Source organism: Aspergillus mulundensis (assembly GCF_003369625.1).
Source record: "Aspergillus mulundensis strain DSM 5745 chromosome Unknown scaffold_7, whole genome shotgun sequence".
NCBI classification, from domain to species: domain Eukaryota; kingdom Fungi; phylum Ascomycota; class Eurotiomycetes; order Eurotiales; family Aspergillaceae; genus Aspergillus; species Aspergillus mulundensis.
Window position 1 is genome coordinate 365,441 of NW_020797895.1, and position 21,922 is coordinate 387,362.

The window sequence follows — 21,922 nt, forward strand, 5'->3', positions numbered from 1 at the left end:
TCATGTGATCGCCCTTTTTTCTGGCCAATCAGCGTCATTTAGTCTAAGCGGTAAGAAGAGGTCATGTGATCGCCCTTTTTTCTGGCCAATCAGCGCCATTCTGCCGTTTTACATGATCCCTAATAAAGCTCACGTGACTGGGAGCCGGGACCTACGATTATCATGCGCTTAGGCCTCCACTTCGTTTCGGCCACGCGCAATAATAACGAACTGTGCTGTTCTAGGTGAGTCAACCAGAGAATTGCGCCATCGCAAGCAATGAAACGGGCGTATGATATCATGGACAGCAGCGGGGCCGCAGCCGATTTTCTCCCCGCCTCACGCCCATATCATCTCGTCGCTGCCCACGCGAAAACACGTTCTAACCAGAGCATCTGTTTTCTTCCAACTTAACGAATCTCAATCAGCAACATAGCAAGCCATGTCGAACGACTTCACAATCACTGACCTCCTGCCTCTACCGAACTCCTCGGTCAAGATCCCGCGACTTGGATTCGGAGTCTATCGCTCCCCGGCAGCGCAAACCAAGAAGTCAGCCCTCAAGGCTCTTGAGACTGGATACCGACACATCGACACTGCGCAGTTTTACGCAAACGAGAAGGAGGTTGGTGAGGCAATCCGGGATTCCGGTCTTCCTCGCAGCGAGCTCTTTGTGACTACCAAGATTCTCGCACCCGCCGGTTCGCCCGAAGAAACATATAAGAAGATTGCCGACAGCGTGGATAAGATTGGCGGCAAAGATGGATATGTGGACCTGTTCCTGATACACAGTTCGAGCTCCGGATCGTCAGGCCGGAAGGAGCTGTGGCAGGCCCTAGAGAAGCTGCTGGACGAAGGCAGAACCAAGGCCATCGGAGTTAGCAATTTCGGTGTGAAGCATATCGAGGAATTGAAGGAGATTGCGAAGGTGTGGCCGCCGCATGTAAACCAAATTGAGGTAAGTCCCCATGTGATTCTTCTGTGCGAGACGCATGCTAAGCTGAACTACACAGCTTCATCCCTGGTGCCAGCAACGGGTGATCGTCGAATACTGCAAGAAGAACGGCATAGTCGTCGAGGCTTACTCGCCAATCGTTCGGAATTACAAGGCCAACGATCCTACCTTAGTTGAGCTCGCGAAGAAGTACAACAAGTCGACACAGCAAGTCCTGATACGCTACGCATTGCAGAAGGGGTGGGTTCCGCTACCGAAAACGGATAACCCGGAGCGCATTGTATCAAATGCCGACGTATTCAACTTCAACATCGCCGATGAAGACCTTTCTGTGCTTGATGGTCTGGATCAGGGAAGTGCTGGAGCCATTGTCGAGGCTGTTGAGAACGAGTGAATCGTTTACCGCAAAGACTATAGTAATGCAATCAATGTTTAATAGTCCGGTCGTTGGATAAGAAACGCGTTGACCGATTGCAGCGTGCTGCGTGAAGGATTCACGTCATATTTTGATGACACGATCCAAGCAAGACGTTGTCGGATAAACTGTTTGCCTATTGTTTGCGTTCGAGGTCCGGCAAATTCACCTATAGCGGTCAGATATAAGTATGCGAAGCAACTGGCGAAACATTTACCGGCGTCGTTATAGAACAGGCAGATTATAGTAAGCAAGGTTCCTGCAGAAATATCCTTGCCAGACTCGCACATAACAAGCAGGGACTGTGACGGGTTCGAGCCCAATTGCGAGCCGACGAAATCCCGAACCTTGTCCAAATGGTTTCTTAGATCACGGCCGCCTTGTTTCGAGGATATACAGCCAAGGTTCAGGCATTTCGAGTTCTCTTCCGTGGTCTCTGCATTGCTATTGCAGTCGATGACAAGGTCATACTGACCGCTGTCAGCCAAACTAGGATCCGCTTGGCCGATATATAGATTTCGAGTAGGAGCGACAAGTGTCGCTTGCTGGCCAGTCCTTTGCCCACGGTGCTCCCGTGTTAGGTTCTCGATTACCTCGGGTAGGTTCTCCTCTGCCTGTGACAAAAGGGTAGATTTATGAGCCCAGAAGACGGGTGGTGTGAGACCATGGGCCCAAGCTTCGCTGTCGTCCCCTGCACCCTGGATATACCCACCTTCGGATATTTCAGCCCCATGAACTCTTTTGGAAGCCGAACAAAGAACGAAGAGATTATAGTCTTTTCCTTTGCCCAAGTCTGTTGGGTGAAAGTATGTCCGGTTGGCCCAAGCAACTCGTATAGGTTTTCCCAACTGCTGCCTGAGATCATCCAAATCAAGTTTGAGACTCTACAACGATCAGCCCATTCTGATTATTCGGGGTGCACTATTCCGTAAGCGTACCTTGAGTGAGTGGACGAAGCCGTCAATCCGCTTTTCAATCTGCGACTCTTCCGAGGCGCCTAAATAGTTTGGCGGCAACTCAACGGAGTGATACGCAGTCTCCGAAGGGAACAGCGCTCGATTGATGACGGCGCACCAGATTGGTACAGTTTTGGACAAGGCATCAGGCATCACTGGGCGTCCGTGAGATAGAGCCACAAAGAAGGGGCTAGCGGCAACAGTGCTAATGAGATGACTTACATTTCCCACGGCGGGTGGAGTCCACTATGATACAACTGCAAGGATCAAAGCCCGGTTAGCTTGAGAAACAAGGGAGACCCCGGACTTGTTTTTGAGGGGATGGAGTGGCGCACTAACCCTCCGTGCTCGCGGGCAATTGGTAGAATCTGCAGGTTTAGTCTTCGAAAGCTGAAGTCCCACTGGCCGGTATGGCCATCGGTGCTCTTGAAGTAGGCGCTACCGGTCTTGATATCAGGTGGGATATACCAACTCCCGCATCTTTCATTGGCGATCAGAGGGAGGCCGTAGTGGTCAGCCACCTCGCGGACAAAAGCAGCATCGGCCTCAATGGAACGCAGACGGTTGTTGACGGAAAGTGCAGATCGTCGCAAGGAGGCTAGCGTCTGGGATACAGATAACTGCTCGGCAGAGGGGAAGTGCAGCGCCGACACGGACACGGGGAAGTCTGATTTGGAAGTAGTGTCCATGTCTGCTGGCGCTATTGCATGAAGAGAAGCAGGGAACAGGATACACCAAAGGGGAATCGGTAAGTAGTTGGGGACTGCCTAGAGCCCGCGGCCAGTGTATAGAGTCGCCTCGAATACGAAAATATTCTATCAAGCGTGCCTAAGAACTGGTGCTGATGATTTGGATCATTCAACCGGCGAAATCGAACCAATAAAAAGCGCACAATGTCAGCAGCCAAAGTGGACCTTGGGACATGTCCAGTTTATGCCCGATGATTGAGGCATCAGCCGTATACTTCTCTCCGCAAGGATCGTTTGATATGCCACTTAACTACGTACACCGGTGTACTAATGTGGGAAGAAGACTGCAAGCGAGGTAGGTGTCTGCACCACCCTGATGCATGCATTGAATGCGTACAGTTGCCAACGAGACGGTGTAGTGTCCCGGGGGGCTGGATGTAGCTGGCGTTTTGAGGAAACGGTTGCATTGCAAGTCCATGGGGCCACGATAATGGCTACGAGACCTAAGCCTGAGAAGTCCATTACACTGACGGGAAGTGCCTCTGATTCGCCTCTGATTCGTGGCTTAGCCTTGGGTTGATACACTACGGGAAGACTCCAAAGGACTTGAGGTATATATTTGAACCCATCAGACTCTGGAACGCTGTACTCCGTATAGCGACAGGCTGTTTCTGACAGCTTCTTGCCTCGTACGAACGCCTAGTCCCAAGCGGTCACCTAATATAGCTTCGGCCGCGATTGATGCCATTCAAGACCCGGCTGGTTCGGATGGTAAACGGACTGCGCCGAGCACTCCCGAAGACAAAGGAAGTAGTACCGTGGGCTGAGAGCCTGACAAACCTTATCCACTGTCCAGGGGTAACAGATACCACCGCAGAAAGGAAAAGAACATGAAATGAGGCAGTCAAAAGGTTGAATGTGATTCGATTTGGTTCTCCTCATTGAGAGCCAGTTTTCTGCGCATTTCCATATCAAAGGCGGGGCCGGTCTCAGACTTCCAGCCAAACTGCGCTATTCCCAATACGCACGCTCAATGACGCCTGGGCCTTAAACAAACAGGCGTGCCCAAGGGCGCCCTCTGTGATAGGCCTCCCAGCAGTGTTAGTCAACAATTTTAACGGCTGTGCAGCCCGAAGCCCGCCGAAGCGGTGTCGCTGCGCGCGCTCTGGTCGCCAACGTCACGGTATGACCTCAAACCCCACCGTCCCCGCCCTTGCCTGGAACAATCACCCATGACATTATCGCTTTCCCCTCTTGAGCCTTGAGGAACCTGATATCTTCGCTGGGTCTGACTAGCTCCGAATCTACTTAAAGGACCGCAATACCCTCATTCTCGTTGCTTCGTTCCATTGCCTACTGCAAGCTTAATCCAACCAACACTTCTCTCCTCTCTTGTCCCCAGCCGCCCTCCGCACTTGCCACCAACACCCCTCCACCCCTCCACATCAACACACTTCTCAAGTTCTCATAGTTCATCAAGACTCGTCACAGATCATCCATCATGCCTAAGGTGGGATATTCTCCACCGATCGTTGATCAGGCGTCACAACTAACACGTTTCTGATCTAGATCACGGAGATTTTCTTTGACTGTGACAACACCCTCGTCCTCTCGGAGGAATTGGCCTTCGAGGCCTGCGCTGACCTCGCCAATGAGATCCTCGAGAAGCAGGGCCTCCCCGTCCGCTACACCGGTGAAGAGCTCATAAAGGACTTTGTTGGTCAGAACTTTCGCGGCATGATGCAGTCTCTGCAGGCCAAGTTCATGTTCGAACTCAGCAAGGATGAACTTGAGTCCTACGTTACAGCGGAGGAGGACAAGGTCATCGCTAAGCTGCTCGAGAAGGCTCAGCCTTGTGTTGGTGCCACCGAGCAGGTTGAGAAGCTCTTCGAGTCCAAGAAGTACGACCTCGCCGTTGTTTCTTCCTCTGCTCTGCGCCGTGTCCGCGCTTCCATTGAGAAGGTTGGACAGGACAAGTACTTCGACCACGATAAGGTCTTTAGTGCTGCCACTTCCCTTCCCAAGCCTACTTCCAAGCCCGACCCCGCCATCTACATCCACGCTCTGAAGGAGTGCGGAAAGACGGCCGAGGAGACTGTCACCGTCGAGGACAGTATCTCTGGTGCTACCAGTGCCATTCGTGCCAACATTGCAGTCATTGGCTACGTCGGCAGCTATCCCACTGAGGAGAAGCAACAAGAGATGACCCAGCGTCTCGCCGATCTCGGCGCTCAGGTCATCATGAAGGACTGGAGCGAATTCCCCGACTGCCTCAAGAAGATCGAAGAGGCGGAGGCTCCCGTCGCTGCTCTCTAAATCACCCTTTTGCTATCTCGGTTTCTACACGATGTCACGACAGCGGGCGCATTTTCCTTCTCCAATTTCGGTTATTTCCTCATGTCTCTTAATACTCTATTGTCAAACGCCCTCCCGCATTTGAGCTCGCCAACCTCGCAGGACGATCACACTCTCCTTTTTGCGACCAAGTGCTGACGGGGCATGCCCATCTGCGTTCCGCTTTCCTTCTACACCGTTGCAGAATTCTTCGGCTCGGATACATGGATTAATATTCATCTTGTTTGTGGCATAGACAGGATCAGATGGACAGAAAGATACCCATAGCCTACAAAAGAGAATAGAACTTTTCTCAATATCTCATTTCAGTAAATAATAAATACGCTCAAACCAGTAGGCATCTTGGACCCTTCCCCTCCCCCGAAATGAAGTATGGAGCGGGGACGGCAGCATCCACCACCAACCTTAGTCCGTCCCAACACTAAATGCGCTTAATCCAAGGGAATAAGTATACAGTGGGGCCCACTTTGATGCTCCGTAGGATTGAGGAAACTCAGATACTCCGTACGTAATTGATAAGCTGACTACCCCGTGATCTCGAAGCCATCGCAGGGACGTGTTCCTACTTCCGAGGCGCCGAAGTGCCGAACTACTGACTGAGAATCGTTGTTATTTGCTTCCAAGTATGTGCTGCGCTCTGTGCGATGCTTATGCATGAACCCGTTCCCAGCATCATCCTTGATCATTGCACGCCGGTACTAACCTATTTCCTGAGTCCAAGCAGAAACAAGAATGGAAATGCTTTGAGGCTTGAGGCAGGGTGAAGGATTAGTACTCTGTAGTTGTCTATATATATGGGATGCAGCTATTTAGGACTGAAGAGGCTAAGTTAGTCTTCCTAACTACTTACTCAAGGTGTACTACTGCATGACTACGAGATGTAGAGAACTCCTGCGGAGTACGAACAGAGCCAGACCGGGGATATGCAGGTCGTCGTCTCCGTCGTCCGTCTCCGTCGTAATCCGCCCTCTTCCTCCGTGTCCGCGTCCGCGTTGGCACTCCGACCTTAGAACGGACTTTCGATCAATGTGGTAGGTACGCTCACCGGAGTCCGGATTGACGGAGTCCGTTTTGATTGAGGCGAGACTAGGTGCCTGGTGGCTGGACTCACCGGGTACGTATACTTAGTAGTAATAGGTCACCATATGCAGCAAGCGCCGGGTGTGACCGTTGAATGTCCGCTGGGGTGGTACAAGGGGGCGATACGGAGTAGTAGTGAACTTGACTGACTGAAAGTACACATCTCCTCCGGTTCCCGTTGCTGCACTTCCGAAGGGAAATCAAAGTCCGTTCGCGGTTTCCGGGGGCTTTATGTCCGTTGACCTTGTGATCTCCGTCGCGTCCATTCAAGCAGCCTCGATGCGTCAGACTTGGAAGTTTGTCGCATAGGGTTGTGCATAGAAGTTGCAGTTCCGCGCAAATGTGCCAGGATGGCAGGGACCCCGCCCTGCAGCTCTGTTGATTGTTACATCGACCTCTGCCCCCCGGCACCTATTTAGACCTCGAAAGTCCGTGCCTGGGAATGAGCCGAATTCAAAACGAGGCCGTTCCTTGATTTCCAATCTGTGCTACCGGTCAGCGTCCGGTGATGATTGCCATCTCGAGGCAATTGCCAAATCAGCGAGGCAACATTGACGCATCAGCCAAGCTCCATATACCCCATGCAGACGACAAAGCAATCGGAGTCTTGTGGTGGAGTAGAGACTGGACAGTTCTTTCTGGAGGGCAGTTGAGACCCTCCGATGCCATTATGTCCCCACCATCAGCGGTAATTGAACGCTCCGCTGATGTTGAGCGGGATGCTACCGGAATTGATCGATCAGGGTTCGTCGGATACGTCATTGGGGTGATATCAAAGTTGAAGACTTGAACCCCGCTCTTCCAAGTGGAGAATGATCGTTTTGTACCGGCCAGACTGAAATAATCTAGATCACTGCATAGTGCATACCTAATAATGTCAGAGTGCTGAACGCCAAAAGTCCGAACGACAATGATGCTGAGATTCTGAGAGACACGATACATAATCCTTCTCGAATTAAAATAGAATCTTCACCAAGTCCGAACATGTGGTTATTTCCTGGGAATGATAAAGTGGGCGGGTCAAAAACAGATGAGGCGGTGGATTGAGGCCTGATTTCGGGGATTCTCTGCCTGCCCCTCGTTGCTTCCCTGTCTCCAGTTCGTTCCTACCGGTGCTTTGGTTTTTAGCTCTCAATCTCGATAGGCATTTCGAACCTAGGTCAGTGCGACGTGCAACGAAGCCAGTACGGCGGCAAACTTACGGTTCGCTTCTAGACTTGCTTGCTTCCCCTGAACGTCAAGCCACATTATCCTTTGTTTGTTGGAACCCGAGCGGTATTCGGAGCTCAGAATGTCAGACCCAAAGTACGCCAAGTCAAAGTTCCTGTCGAAGGGACCCCTGGTACGGTCAATCGCGCATGATTTCGACAGAATAACCCATTGAGAAAGACAAACTCTAGGACCCGAGTGAAGCAAAGTGGACAAGATTAGTCAAGACGACTTATTGCGACCCCAATGGTGTCGAGAGGACATGGGAATCGGCGGAAAGACAGGTAAGATCGGATGAAACGGATTATTCCCGCGCCTCGTCCGACGATCATGCAAGTAGTCTATGCCGGGCGGCTACTCCGTATTTCTGATGCCGACCCTTGCCAAATAACAAATAAGTTTGCCCTGAATGCCTACTGACCTCTTGCTTTCATGGAAACAGACTCGACCCGCAAACTGTGAAGTCGACGGTGTCGGAATTGTGACCATTCTGGACAAATCCAGCGGCCCAGAACTGCTCCTCCAGAAGCAATACAGGCCACCGATCGATAAAGTGGTCATCGAAGTACCAGCCGGTCTCATCGATCCCAATGAGACGGTTGAGGAGTGCGCTGTGCGTGAGCTCAAGGAAGAAACAGGATATGTTGGCGTAGCCGACGAGACAAGCACGGTCATGTATAATGGTGAGCGATATATCTTTACCACGTCCGTCGACGGCTAACGCTTGTTTGATCAGACCCAGGGTTCTGTAACACAAACTTGAACATGGTCCATGTTCGCGTGGACATGTCTCTTCCTGAAAACCAAAACCCCAAGCCACAACTTGAGGATAACGAGTTCATAGAGTGCTTCACTCTCCCGCTAGCCTCATTGTTTGATGAGCTGAAAAGACTTGAGTCCGAGGGGTATGCTATTGATGCTCGAATCGGGACAATAGCGGAAGGCATCGAATTGGCGAAAAAGTTGAAGCTCTGAGGTAGATTGCGATAGACCGATAGAGTGTCCATTCCATCACTACTCTCCTATGCTATTATGGATCATTTGTGATAGATCGACTGCATCGCTCCGCTAGCTCTTTTTCAAAGCTTGTTGTCTCTCTTCAGACCTGTGTACAAAGCCCAAGCAGCAAGGGTCTTTCCGTCTCGAATGCCCTCTTTCCATAGATCCTTCAATGGCACAACTTTCAGCGTGATCTTCTCCCCGTGCTGTCGTAGACCGGTCAGTTTTCCTTGCAAGGCTTCAATATCTTTGCGCGGCATTCGCTTGTCGCATAAGAACAAAGGTATGAACTCGTCGCTGCCACCAGGGGATGGATATACTGCTTTTTGGAGCGTCTCGCCATCCTCCGACCCGTCCGTTGACTGTAGTGCGAGCGAAGTCATGTCCACTAATTCGCTTTGTGAGATCCTCAAGCCTGTTTCCTCCTCAATTTCTTCCGCCGCCTTGCCCGCAAACGCACCGCTATCATCGAGCATACCAGCTGGGATTTCGGAGAACGCGAGTGAACCGGCGGGTATACGTGGCTGTACAGTCAAGACGGCCCATTTGTCGTTTTCTGAAGCAGAAGGAACATCGTCTGGTTGGAGCAGGAGCTATTCAAAGAAGAAGTTAGCTGAGTTTGATATCGCCGTCTGAGAAAAAATACCAGCATCCCAACGCTTCCGCCGCGCAGGAAGACGCTTCCAGGTAGACTCTCGCCGCTGGCATTGGATACGTCTACTTTGAGTTTCACGAAGCCCAGCCTCCCGCCTTTGAAGAAATCCACCGCTTGCACATCGATCTTGCGTAGAACAAAAGGGTCGGTATGAAACTCGTGCGATGGGTGTTTCTGGCGGCCCAAGGAGCGTTGCAATGTAGCAAACCAAACACGGAAGGCTGGAAATCGCGACAATTCCTCTTTGGATAGCTCCGATGGGCAGCTAACGGGTAAGGAGTCTAGACCATGGTCGGGAATGCTGGTAGATGTCGACATGGCCGCGACTGGAATCTGCGGTCGCAAGGAGGTAAAGGCAAAGCGCTGCCACGGCTTGAGTCCTCGGAGCATGAGCCAAGGGTCACGGCCCTTCGAACACAGGTAGCAGGGTTGGAGGTTGGAGGTTTGAAAGTAATGGTCGTGTCAGTCTCGCATCAGCCCACCAGGTGTCTGAGCTCGTTTGTTCCAGCGAGAGATAATATTTGTACCGTTAAAGGATGACGTCTGGGTCGGGGGTTGCGGGAACCAACGAGCCCACCAGAGCTGTCGGATCGTGATCGCCCAGACCCCGACAATCATCATCGTTTGATCAATGATCTTTCCCCCTTTGAGCTAAGCTATCGTTTCGCCTCAAATGTAAGGAATCTTCCTTGCCAGCTCCCAGCCGAAGGAAAACGCACCATGCTCCGAGTCTCCGACTGGCGCCTTTGTGCTGGGAGCTGCTGCCTTTGACTGCCAGACTGCCAGTCTGCCAGATCATCTTGCGGGGTCGGACCACCACTTGCGGTGCTGACTTCCGTCTGGCTGGCTGACTCGAGAGGATTCCTCCCTGTACGGAGGTTCATTTATCATTTAATTATTTCCTGCCCTCTCGGCTAGACTCTAGTTCTTTTCTCGCTTTGCCCCTTTCCCCCTGCACCTCGCAACCTTCCAGCAAATGGGATCCCGTGGTTGCATGGCCTAGATGTGCGCTGACCTTAAGTACGTACCAGCCTCATTGGTGGTAGTGGTCCCAGCCTAGAGGGAGTCTCCTCAGGTCGACTGACCTCTGGGACTTTTTTTTCCATTTCATTGCTGCTCACTGACCTGCAGCCACAACCGCGCTTTCGCCCTGACCTCACTGATGACGAGTTGAAGCCAAACTTGTCCAAATCACACTGCGAGTCCTAGCAACCGGCTGTCAACGGCTCCTTCACTGTTACTCAGGCCTCTTGTCTTCGCTGTTCCTCTTGGGCCTGAATGTGATCGGTCCACAGCACCAAAACAAAAATAGGAGAGGAGTGAATAGAAGCGCAGTGAATACGCCTGTCCAGGCTTGTCTGCATTACAGCCTGGTTGTTTCACAGATCACAGAGCCGCCTTCTGGTCTTCTGTGAATTGCCTTGGATTGCTACTCTATATATTGCCTCTGCCCGAGCTCCATTTCTCAAGACTGCATATCCCCGAACTGCCATGGCCGCCCGAGTGCTTGTTCTCTAGTAGCCAGTCCCTTGGAACTGTTCAACCATCGTCAAAAGTTACTCTTCGGACTATCCTGTAATTCTACAGAGCTTCGCACTGAGTGTTCTGGCAACTCAAACCCGTGGCCCGTCTGGTCTATCCGCAGAGGTAGAGCATCCACTCACAGATTTTCCTCCTTGCCTGTCAAATGCGTCGCCAACATTAGGTGTTGAGACATGTTCGAGCCATACATGAGTACAAAAATAAGCCGTCTATTGTCCCTCTGTTATCAACTCAACCCCAAGGCAACTCCCTTTCGTCAGTATCACTAGGAGGGATATTCACCCAGATACTTGGGCTCTTTTGGTATGTTGAACATCTTTTTGAGCTCCGGCAGGGTCTATTACGTTCACTCTGTTATCATTCTTCCATTGAAATGTCTGTTCTTGCAGGCCATTTCTCCTGTCCAAAATGGCTGATCTCAAATTCAGACCACCAGAATAACATAGATCTTGCTGACCCCGCTCACAATAGTCATACCACTACTTTTCCTACCTCAACTCTCAGCTTAAGCTATTCAGACTTGTGGTAGCGATTCTTCCAGGTCTTGGTCGCTCGCCAATATCTGCCCTTAACACCATCTGTGCAGAATAAGACCATTGATTCATCGTGGATCAGGCCATAGCCTCGGATAGCCAACTACAGTTTTGGCAGCTCGTCAACATGGACTCTGGATTTGCCTCCTCATTCATGCAGGAGCCTAGCTTTCAAACTCTCGGAGTCTCCGGCATATCTCTACCCAGTGACTATGATCCTACACAGCCTCTCGACCCAGGCCCTATCTACGAATTCATGTCGTCGAGCTCGAACGTACAAGGTAAGGACATTTCGCGCTCTTCAAGTCAGTCATGCTGATCTGGTCTCCTACAGATTTGCCTATGCCGCAATACAGCGAGGCTTTTCCTTCAAGCAACGGAACTTCAACAGTGGACAGTGGGTCATCTGGATATTCTACCCAACCTCCCGTAACCACTGGGACTTTTGCGAACACGAGTACAAACACAAATCACCCATACGACACGCTCTCTACTACACCAAACATGTTCGAGGATCTTACACGGCAGTGGTCTACTGTCACGCAACCTCCAAGTGGTCCTCCAGCGGTCGGTGCGATGCCTCGGTATAATTACTTTCCCACAACGAACACGAGCTCAACCCCCACTGTTCAGACCCCGATGTTTGCGGCAGCCCCTAGATCTTCAGGGACGCCAGGGGAGCCACGATCCCAGCCACCTCCAAACCCTTTTGCGTTCGTCATGGGTGCGGGGGATACAAATCCAGGAACAACATACCGCGTAAGTCGTAATGCGGCGGCATTTCCTACATCTGGTACGTCCTCGGTGAGCTCGTATCAAAGAAGAAACCAAAGAACGACCACTTTGGCGCCGACCCCAGTAATACCAGCTCATCACAGGGCTCGATCTAACCAGCTCTCGCGTGCACGAGCGCGACCTACGAGTACGACCTCCAGCATGACTTACAATCCCGCTTCATCCACACAGCAACAGACAACGCAAAGTCAAATGAGCCAACCCATCGCCAGCACCTCCCTCAATACGTCTACCAGAGCACGGCCTACAAATATGACCTCTAACACGACTTACGCTCCGGCTTCATCCACGCAGCAGCAGACGACTCAAAACCAAATAAGCCATCCAGCCACCAACACCGCCCTCAATTCGTCTACCAGAGCACTGCCTACAAGTGTGACCCAGCAACAGATGACTCAAAGTCAAATAAGCCATCCAGCCACCAGCACCGCCCTCAATACATCCAGATATGCTCCATCTACGAGACATATCGGGCGCTTGTATAACCAATCAATGCAGCATCAACCATCACAACATCAACCTTCACAGCACCAATCGACGCAGCAATCAATGCAGCACCAGGCTACAAGTCAAAGTCTTGAGCTTGAGCTTGGCGAAATCCTGCGAGACATGCCCAGTCAATACTATGCCATCGCCAGACATAACCCAGCTGCAAACAACCTAGCTGCGTCCATAAGCAAAGCGAAAAAAGTGCTAGCTACTTCAAAAGAAGTCCGCCCCGAGCCCAAGGAATCAGACGAGTTGAACATCAACATGGAGTGCAAAATTTGCATGTGCCAGCTTGTTGACACCGTGCTGATGCCCTGCGGACATGCGATTCTCTGCCGATGGTGCGCGGATGAACTCTTGCCTTCGTCTAAAGGGTATCTAAAGGAAAGGGCAAACTGTCCTATGTGCCGCGAACCCGTAAGACAAAGGGTACGTTTTTTTTGTGATCGGTATTTCCAGCTTCGCAAACAACTGACTCAACCTAGCACCGCATTTATTTCCCCTAATCTAACTAGGCAACGCAACCGATCACCGTCCCTTGACCTTCTGATATGACCGCACTGCATTGAACTATCGAAACGTCCTGATATCTTGCCACAGCTCCGTTTGCTTAGACCGGTCGGCGTTAGATTTTGGCCAATCTTCTACTATTCCGTTATGTCGCCTGGAGCGCAATGAGTGCACGGGGCAGACTGCGCCTCGACTTTCTTTCTTCATGCTATTCTCTAGCAGCGTCAGTCATAGCCGGGTTTTTCTTTCTTCTGGTCGGAGTCGGTTGGATTTGCATCGATATCCTATGAGTTTTGATCCGTCGCCGGATAGCGTGAGAAACAATAATATTATTTTCTAAAAGCTGGCAAGGCGTATTATGAGCAGGGTAGATCTTAGGCTATATACCGGGAAACGACGAGGCAGCCAGTTAGCTAGATGGCGTGTCCGCAGATCCCGGTAGTTATGGCGGCTTACTGCTCTGCTGTGCCTGCCGTCTAAGCTCAGATAGCGAGAGGCCAACGATCAAGGGGGCGTTCTCGCCGCGAATAGACAGTTCTTTAGGCAGCTTCACACGAGGCTGATTGGCATCGCAAGAGCTATGACTCAAGGGGCATGCAGGGCAAAGGCTCAAAGCGCTGCTGACAACGAAACTGATGACCTCGACCTCGACATCGAGCCTCTAATCATCCAACGGGAAAATTTAGCCTTGCCCAGGCATCCATCCAGACGGCTTGCTACTCTGTTGATGAATGCTTCGGCATCGCATACAGTACAGGGCTGTACCCTGTTGAGGTCGGCTTTGCCTATCAGTTCAGTTCTACATTTGTCACTTCACGGATCAGGTGCTGGGAGAGGCGCGCATAACAGGTCCAAGCTGGCAGACTTCGCCATACAGCTCTGCAGGTGTCAATGAAATGCAAAGGTGATCTGTCCATTGTGAAATCCCCGAGCAGCGAGCACCGTGCGCCTTCTGACACACCTACTGGCATCTGTTATCAAAATAAAGCGCCCCTTATGAACAGCTGGCAGCAAGGCCATTCAAGGAGCAGTAGTTGTTGTCCATGTAAGGAGATGTGACATGGAGTCGGCGTGTAAGTCGAGTCGATGAATGAACAGACCTTGGGACGAGAGGGTCATATAAAGCCAAGTGGCACGGCCGGCTGAGACCGGGAAAAGTCGAGGCAGCCACTTATCGATATGCAGATGTGGTACCAACTGATGAGATGCACAGACTTGGTGGTGTTCGGCCGATGGGCTCGATGCTTGACGCTTGTCAGGTGACGCGGTTGCCTTTCCAGTTGGAGGAGGCAACCTCCCAGAATGTAGAATATATACGGAGTAAGGCAACCCGTGGCGACTAGGAGCGGGAAAGAGAGCCATTCATTCCATTTCAATGACAAATGCTCGAAGATCTAGCCGTGGGAGCCTATACTGATGTCTGATCACCGCGGCGAGAGCCCCTCTGCGTACGGTATGGAAGGGAGTTCGGAGGGAGAAAAAGAAACGAGGATCGCACAAGGCAACCAGATATTCGAGGATTCGTGGAGCAGCCCGTTCATCTTCTCATCCATTGCTCATTTTATCCCCCGACTTAAAAGCATCAGTATGATTACCTTTTCGTCAATTCTTCTCTTCAGATATTATTATTATTCCTCCCACTTCTCGAATCCATCCATGTGCTAAGTGGACCCGGCAGCCCCTCCGCCAGTCATCGCGAGTTCTAGGCAGAGAGAGCTGTTTTAGTTGCCTAACTCGCCGTCTTAAATGCCCTCAGCTCTGCCAATCGAATCTACAATCCCTGCATTGTCTTTCAAATGGTTCTTTGAAGGATCTCGCGGTCTTGACTTTCTGCATGTTGGTTGATGCCCAGCCTCAAACTGCATTGATGTCATCCCTCCTCCTGCTGAACACCGAGCTTTCTCGTTTTCTCAGCTCCAAGATCCCCCCACATTCTATCTAGATTCCTCTATCAACACCCCTCTCATTGTCTGCATGTGATTTGGTTACCTTCGGATCCCTAGTCTACCCTTCGTCAACTCGGCGCTCAGACACTGAACAATCAGATGACGTGTTCCAGTACGCGGGTCAGCTTAAACCATGAACGAGAATTTCAGCGCCGGTAGAGAGGCGCTCCCAGTGCGACGCCGGTATAGCGGAGATCGGAAGAAGCCAGTCGCCAAACAGCCAGCGACCAAACAGCCAGCGGCCATAGGCTCGGATGCGGGGCCCGAGGGGAACAGCTCACCTGGGTGAGTAGGAACGCACCTCCGTCCAACGAGCGTATTCTTGTGCCGACAGTAGTCTAATTTTTGTGTCAGGAGGTCGCATATAGCAGTTGCGTCAGATGATGGATCGGTGAACTCCAATCGCCCTCAATACTCTGCTACTTTTTCGTACTCCAACCCCAGGACGGACGACTTGGCCTCTGATGCGACAAGCGATCAGCTTGCTGAAACTGCGCCCTCGGGGCATCACCCCCAGGGCTTTCGCCAGCCTCGCAAAGCCCCAGGGGCCCGCGCAGGGACGCCGCGCAGTTACCCTGTCAGCCGAACAGCGGCGGAAAACTGGCCAGGGAAAGCAGGTGCTGGCAATGAGTCTCGGCTCCGGTACTCTGTAAACTCGGCAGATGATCTAGAAGGTGGCGAGGGCCCTTCATCGCAGCCGCAGCACCAGAAGCTCCATTCCAGCTCCGTTTTGAATGAAGGTCGACTCCCGGTCACCGGAATTGCCAGGCAGGATGAGGTCGTCTCTTTGTCAAGCGCATCCGGCCAGCCATCCGAAAGCTCGAGCTACGGCCAGGAGTCCGCGCAGCGCCTGAGCAGAGAACAGGGGCCCGCTGGAAAGGTTTCGGCAGCTGACGGAGGTACAACATCATCTTGGCTCTTGCTACAGGCAGACACTAAACCTTTGACAGAAGAGGAATTAATAAATGATACCCAAGCCATCTATGCCGGACTTCTCATGGTGGAAAAAAGATGCATAGCCTTAACCCAGCACTTAACGAGTACCCCATTGTCCGAGCAAGATTGGCAGAGAATAATCAACACACATCATGTTCTGATAGAGGAACATCACGATTTTCTTCTAATCATTCAACAAGGAGGGCCCGCCCTCCAGCGTCTCGCAGAGCAATACAGCATGCCCAATCGCTTGTGGCGCGTTGGGATATATGGTTTGCTTGAGTTTTTACGACGCCGGCTTCCTGAGTCCTTGGAGAGAATGCTGGCGTTCCTCCACCAGGCGTACATCCAAATGACCATATTAGTAGACCTCGTTCCCAGATTCGAAGACACTTGGTTTGAATGCCTTGGCGACTTGTCACGATACCACATACTCGTCGAAGAGGGCGATCCCCGCGAGCGCGAGGCCTGGGCCGAGATCGCAAGGTACTGGTACCACAAAGTCGCCGATAAAAGTCCCGACGTTGGCAGGATCCAACATCATCTTGCGCCTCTGGCTCGGCCGGATTACACGCAGCAGTTGTTCTACTATACGAAGTCTCTGGTCTGTGTCGATTCGTTTATTGGCGCTAAGCAAAGTATTTTAACCTTGTTCAACCCAATTTTGAGAGCTCCGAGAACTATGATTGGGCTTCAAGAGACAGTAGCAGCGTTCGTGACTGCACATGCGTATCTTTTCAAGGGTGACTTGAAAGACCCGTTAATGCAGGCATGCAATGGATTCCTGTCATCTCTGGAACAGTATATCGGTCGAATGGGTCCTACCTTCAAACCCCAAGGAGTTTATATTTCGTCTTGCAATTTCGCCGCAGTGCTGGAATATGCGGCCCAAACTGCGCTTCTACCAAGGGAATTCTTCACCAATGCCGCGCAGTCGAAGTCTATGGACGATATCTATTTTGCATCTCACCGGTTCTGGACGCGTGTTGACGACCTCAAAACGATCGAAGCCGACTTTCTCGAAACAAGGAACTCGGAAACCATTTCGCCCGTGGTGTTCTACGCCTCATGTCTAACATTCCAAGCGTTATCGATTATGCTGGATCAGACTGGCAACAAGAACGTTTATCCATCATTCCATGCATCGCTCGCCTTCCTTTGGTGCTTGGCCCGGACGCCTAGCAGCATGAAGCGTGTCGAAGTCTTAGTACCCTGGAAACAGATCGCTACATTCCTCAACACACTAACCCGCAATTTCGCCGACTTTACCCGGATAGAAGAGGTCGAGTTCCCGAGCCAAGGCGATGGTAGATGGCTTCCCGAAGACTTTCTTATCCGTGGTCAAGTTTGGAGCCAGAATCTGTATCCGACAGGCTTCTTTAACAAGGCCCCAACCGCTGACGAGGGCCGGAATCTCGAGCCGCCGTCTCGAGATCTTGAGCGGATGCACAGGTGCTTATGGCTCGGTGTCAGGCTTGCTACGGTGCGTAAGGACGGAACATTGGTGAAATCGTACTAACTTTGAACAGTTCAACCGCTGGATGGCATATGATGCTACTTCACGGAAGTTTGCAGCTACTGACTTTGCCTCGAACCTGGCCGATATGGCTCAGAAACATAATCCATTTTATGGACAGAACTCACAAACGAGTTTAACAGTGGATGCATGATACAGCGCTTCCGATACTCCGATATGGAGAGCCTACTCTTTTTCCCGAGTAAATCGCGAGTCACGACGCATTTGACACAGAAATGTGCACGCGGGATATTGACTTGTTGATTATCGTCTTTGGATAGTTACAGAAGACTTTCCAAGCGAGGCAGTCTTCGGAGTACCTCCACCTACATTGTGGGGTGACCACCGTGAGACATGCGGGTATAAGCAAGGCATGTCAGCGATTGCTGGACGACGACTTTGACTGAGAAGCTACAGGCTTCGTGGGAATACTTGATATGTCCATTCTGTCAATGCTAGTCTAGATAATAGTAAGAGTATAAATACTACAAAGTCTCAAACAGTGCTCCGTCATCAGCTTACGTGCAACGCGGAGTATACTCCTCAGTGTGGCGGTGCTAGTGTCCTTAGCGGTGGGGAACCTCGCGGCCCGCCAACCTCTCCGATCCCCGAAAGGACAAGCTGGCGACAGGAACAGTCCTTCTTTATCACCCAAATATCTTCTCTGGCTGTGGTTTGAACTGCATGATGGTCATTGCATTCCGCGTCGCACTCTCGCCTTGTTGATTACATTCCGGCAACTCCTGTCGCATGGCCGGCCAGGAGCGCGTTGTTATCCCATGAGAGCTCTATAGCTGCTCAACTTGCATACTTCGTCATTTCCAGCATAGCAATTGGCTCTTCGCCCGTCATATACGTCCATCATGGATGTGTCAGCTTGGACTGGCACCTGCGTGCATTGCGCCGAGCTTTTAGCCAGCGTACCCCTCTCAATCATCATTGCCGCGGTCTGCGCAACTGCGGCTGGCCTGTTTGTTTCTGTACGTGGCATCCAACAATTGCTTCCATGTTATACTGACTCTGCTAGCTATACATCTTCTTATCCCTGGTTGCTCCGATCCCACGAAATCCCCTCCCCGAAGAAACGACGTACCGCACTATCTCGAAAGATGGATCTATCACGAAACCCGAATCACTACCCTCATGGACGCTTTCGGGCTCGAAGAAAAGCGACACCGAAAAAGCCGAACTGTTTATGTCCCTAGTCGTCCCAGCATACAACGAGAAAGACAGGCTTGGAGGCATGCTGGAAGAAGCAGTGAACTACCTGGAGCGGATGTACGGGACGCTCGCTAGCAGTCGAACCGAGGAGAAACCTCTCCGGCAACGGAAGGCCGCCAACGGGCAAGCGAATGGAAGTGCAAACGGCAACGCAACTGCGTCGCAAGGCAAGGGCTGGGAGATCATAATCGTATCTGATGGATCAACGGATAACACGGAGGAGATGGCGTTTTCTTTCGCGCGCGACCACCAACTCTCATTACATCCGAAGGGCCACGCCGGGCCTTGGACACCAGAGCCCCAGGAGGGCGTGCACATCCCGCCAGGAACAATCCGAGTCGTGAGGTTGGCGAAGAATCGCGGCAAGGGCGGAGCCGTCACGCACGGAATGCGACATGTTCGCGGGCAATATGTGATTTTCGCGGATGCTGACGGTGCAACGAATTTTGCGGATTTGGGGAAACTCGTTACCGCGTGCCAGGAAGTTGAGGATACGCATGGCCGGGGAATAGCCGTCGGATCTCGCGCTCACATGGTCGGCAGCGACGCCGTCGTCAAGGTATGCCAGCACTGTCCCACCATCCCGAAGCAGCCGTACAAATCTAACCATCCCAGCGCTCCAAACTCCGCAATTTCCTCATGCACTCCTTCCATCTAATCCTGTGGCTCCTGACGCCCTCCAAAACAGCCACGATCAAGGATACGCAGTGCGGCTTCAAGCTCTTCTCGCGGTCCTCGCTCCCAGATATCATCCCCTACATGCATTCCGAGGGCTGGATCTTCGACGTCGAAATGCTCATGCTCGCGGAGTTTGCGCGCATCCCTGTGGCCGAGGTCCCTGTGGACTGGCGCGAGGTTGGTGGTAGCAAACTGAATGTTATCTGGGATAGTGTGGGCATGGCGTGGAGTTTGGCGGTGCTGCGCGCGGCTTGGTTGCTGGGCGTTTATAGGCGGGCTTGATTAGTGATGCGGTGTTGGTAGTTAGGTATATGGGCAATTTATCGATTCCTTGATGGGTTGTTCTCTTCGTTATCCACGTGTAGAGGTTCCTTGTTTGGCTATGTTCCATTTGGTTTGCCAACCATGTTCAGTACCAGCTACATTGCAGAAATTGCACCCATGGACTCGTGAGTTGCTTGTTCGACAGTACGGTATGTCTTGGACTCAAACGTCAACCGCATTAGCTCTAACATAGCCAAGGCCATTTCTCTCTCTCTCTATTCATCGGATGCTGGGCTCGGTTGATGCGTCCTTCAACAAGGCCATGTCCAGCTTCAGCGAAGGCTTCCGCTCACGACATTGGAGTTCGAGATCTTCCATCTGGGTTTGCAGACTCCCCCGCGATTGGGGCTCACTTGTACTATTGTTCCATCATTCAGAATCGAGGTTCGGTGAAGGAACTTGGGGACGATGGATAGGTTCCTGGGAAGCTTTATAGAGACCGTTGGATGGTAACTCCCATCTCAGTCCTCAATTCTTTGACCCTTTCGACAATGGTGTTTCTGCAGGATGCCATGCCCAGGGACAGGGAAGACTCTCTCGGCATGGAATCACTGCTGCTCGCAGTGCGTCTTCAGTGGCCTCTTCGATTACGAATCCTTCCTGAGACTTTTGGCTTCTCCGGGCCCTGAAAGATCTCTTCACATGGAACAGCAAGTAGCAAACCCTCCGCCGCATGCTACTAGGCGCTGGCACCGCATTCTTCCAACAGGTCGGCGGCACCGACGTGATAGCATACTACCTACCCATCTTCCTCACCCGACCCTTCGGCCTACGCAGCCGCATGGCCCTGCCATGATCTTCATCTTCGTCTACTACGTCTTCTACGAGATGCCGCTGCTCTCAATACCATACATATACGGGCCGAGCTCGACTCGCAGAAAACGCGCAACATCGGATTCGGCACCTTGTTCGCGACCACGGTCAACTGGCTCTTCGTGGATGTTGTCGTTGTCGCAATACCCACCACCATCTAGAATATCCAGTGGAGGGACTATATGCTATTTGCCGTCCTTAAGAACGTCTTGATCATACACATTATAGTATTCAAGTAGAATAAGAACTATTATTATATCCGCCGAGTCCTGCCTCTGTATTATCTATCAATACCCATCCACGAAGACACAGATCAACGCCCAAGGAAAGAAACCCCATCTACTAAAACAAACAAGAAGGCAATCGTAAACAGCAGAGCTCATATATTACCCCACCAAGCGCAAGTTATCAAGCACAAGTGCAGCCCTTCTCCGCTTCTGCTTCGACCCTCGCCTCGGGTGCTGTCACTGGCACTGGTACTGAAACCGGCACGGCAGGTACAGGCTCCTCCAGCTCCTTGGCCTGCTCAATCAAGTCCTGAGGCTCGTGCACGAACTCCGGCTCAGGCTCGGGGGCGGGTTCAGGTGCGGATGCGGGTGCGGGTGCAGGTGCAGACTCGGGAGCAAGACACGCCCCGATCTCAGGGGCAGGAGCAGCTGCAGGAGCAGGAACCTCACCCAGCTCAACGGGCGGCACAGGAACAGGCGTGTACTGATCCACAGTAGGCGGCGTTGAGGTAGGCGGCGGCGGGAGGAAGGTCGGGGGCGTTGCAGGTGGAGTGGGGGTCTCTTCTTCATCTTCCTGCTCCTCCTCACCACTGGGCATTTCCTCCCCGGTGACCTCCGGCTCCGGCTCTGGTTCGTCGTAGCTCTCCTGATACGTATACGTATTCTCAAAGTAACCCCCCAGACTCACGGCGGGCCCATCCGGGATCGCAATGTTCGTGTTCGAGCCTGCCTCCGTGTACCCGGTCTCCTCTGAGGTGCTTGAACCGGGGCTTCCGGGGCTAGAGGTCTGGGTCTCGGTGTACGTGTTTGTGAAGTAGTCGTTGGTGTTGTAGGATGGGCCGTCGGGGATGCTGATGCCTGTGTTGCTGCCGGCGTTTGTGACGGTATTCAGGCTTGAGGAGCTGGTTTGTCTGCGGGTGACGGTGTTGGAAACGGGGACGGAGAAGACGGTGGATGGTGTGAGGAGGAGGATGGTTAGGAGGGTCTTCATGGTGGGCTTTGAGGGCATGGTGGTGGTATCAGTGTGTGTGTGTGAGTGTGTATTGGATGACGAGGCTGATGGTTGGATGGATGGACAAATGAAGGTAATGAGGGAGTAG

General features: G+C 52.0%; 9 protein-coding genes across 9 annotated transcripts; 6 read left to right on the forward strand and 3 right to left on the reverse strand.

The window, feature by feature from the left end:
- Positions 1-421: 421 nt before the first annotated feature.
- DSM5745_07012 (aldo/keto reductase family protein) lies at positions 422-1,328 on the forward strand (the record flags this gene model as incomplete). Its single annotated transcript, XM_026749028.1, has 2 exons — positions 422-937; positions 993-1,328. 2 exons carry the CDS (start codon positions 422-424, stop codon positions 1,326-1,328), a joined length of 852 nt encoding a protein of 283 aa, XP_026602118.1.
- Positions 1,329-1,366: 38 nt separating this feature from the next.
- On the reverse strand, positions 1,367-2,994 carry DSM5745_07013 (initiator tRNA phosphoribosyl transferase family protein; the record flags this gene model as incomplete). The annotated part of the gene is made up of 5 exons (XM_026749029.1): positions 1,367-1,518; positions 1,567-2,233; positions 2,288-2,460; positions 2,528-2,562; positions 2,645-2,994. The coding sequence occupies 5 exons, from the start codon at positions 2,992-2,994 to the stop codon at positions 1,367-1,369; spliced, it is 1,377 nt and encodes a 458-aa protein (XP_026602119.1).
- Positions 2,995-4,495: 1,501 nt separating this feature from the next.
- On the forward strand, positions 4,496-5,310 carry DSM5745_07014 (HAD family hydrolase; the record flags this gene model as incomplete). The annotated part of the gene is made up of 2 exons (XM_026749030.1): positions 4,496-4,504; positions 4,564-5,310. 2 exons carry the CDS (start codon positions 4,496-4,498, stop codon positions 5,308-5,310), a joined length of 756 nt encoding a protein of 251 aa, XP_026602120.1.
- A 2,737-nt stretch (positions 5,311-8,047) lies between these two features.
- Positions 8,048-8,613, forward strand: DSM5745_07015 (MutT/nudix family protein; the record flags this gene model as incomplete). Its single annotated transcript, XM_026749031.1, has 2 exons — positions 8,048-8,321; positions 8,375-8,613. 2 exons carry the CDS (start codon positions 8,048-8,050, stop codon positions 8,611-8,613), a joined length of 513 nt encoding a protein of 170 aa, XP_026602121.1.
- Positions 8,614-8,717: 104 nt separating this feature from the next.
- DSM5745_07016 (putative NUDIX family hydrolase) lies at positions 8,718-9,682 on the reverse strand (the record flags this gene model as incomplete). Its single annotated transcript, XM_026749032.1, has 2 exons — positions 8,718-9,230; positions 9,284-9,682. 2 exons carry the CDS (start codon positions 9,680-9,682, stop codon positions 8,718-8,720), a joined length of 912 nt encoding a protein of 303 aa, XP_026602122.1.
- Positions 9,683-11,494: 1,812 nt separating this feature from the next.
- On the forward strand, positions 11,495-13,157 carry DSM5745_07017 (C3HC4 finger protein; the record flags this gene model as incomplete). The annotated part of the gene is made up of 3 exons (XM_026749033.1): positions 11,495-11,648; positions 11,702-13,080; positions 13,137-13,157. 3 exons carry the CDS (start codon positions 11,495-11,497, stop codon positions 13,155-13,157), a joined length of 1,554 nt encoding a protein of 517 aa, XP_026602123.1.
- Positions 13,158-15,240: 2,083 nt separating this feature from the next.
- On the forward strand, positions 15,241-17,713 carry DSM5745_07018 (uncharacterized protein; the record flags this gene model as incomplete). Its single annotated transcript, XM_026749034.1, has 3 exons — positions 15,241-15,392; positions 15,462-17,526; positions 17,573-17,713. The coding sequence occupies 3 exons, from the start codon at positions 15,241-15,243 to the stop codon at positions 17,711-17,713; spliced, it is 2,358 nt and encodes a 785-aa protein (XP_026602124.1).
- A 709-nt stretch (positions 17,714-18,422) lies between these two features.
- DSM5745_07019 (dolichyl-phosphate beta-glucosyltransferase) lies at positions 18,423-19,740 on the forward strand (the record flags this gene model as incomplete). Its single annotated transcript, XM_026749035.1, has 3 exons — positions 18,423-18,539; positions 18,587-19,339; positions 19,396-19,740. 3 exons carry the CDS (start codon positions 18,423-18,425, stop codon positions 19,738-19,740), a joined length of 1,215 nt encoding a protein of 404 aa, XP_026602125.1.
- Positions 19,741-21,003: 1,263 nt separating this feature from the next.
- DSM5745_07020 (putative cell wall protein) lies at positions 21,004-21,831 on the reverse strand (the record flags this gene model as incomplete). Its single annotated transcript, XM_026749036.1, has 1 exon — positions 21,004-21,831. One exon carries the CDS (start codon positions 21,829-21,831, stop codon positions 21,004-21,006), a length of 828 nt encoding a protein of 275 aa, XP_026602126.1.
- Between the last annotated feature and the right edge of the window lie 91 nt (positions 21,832-21,922).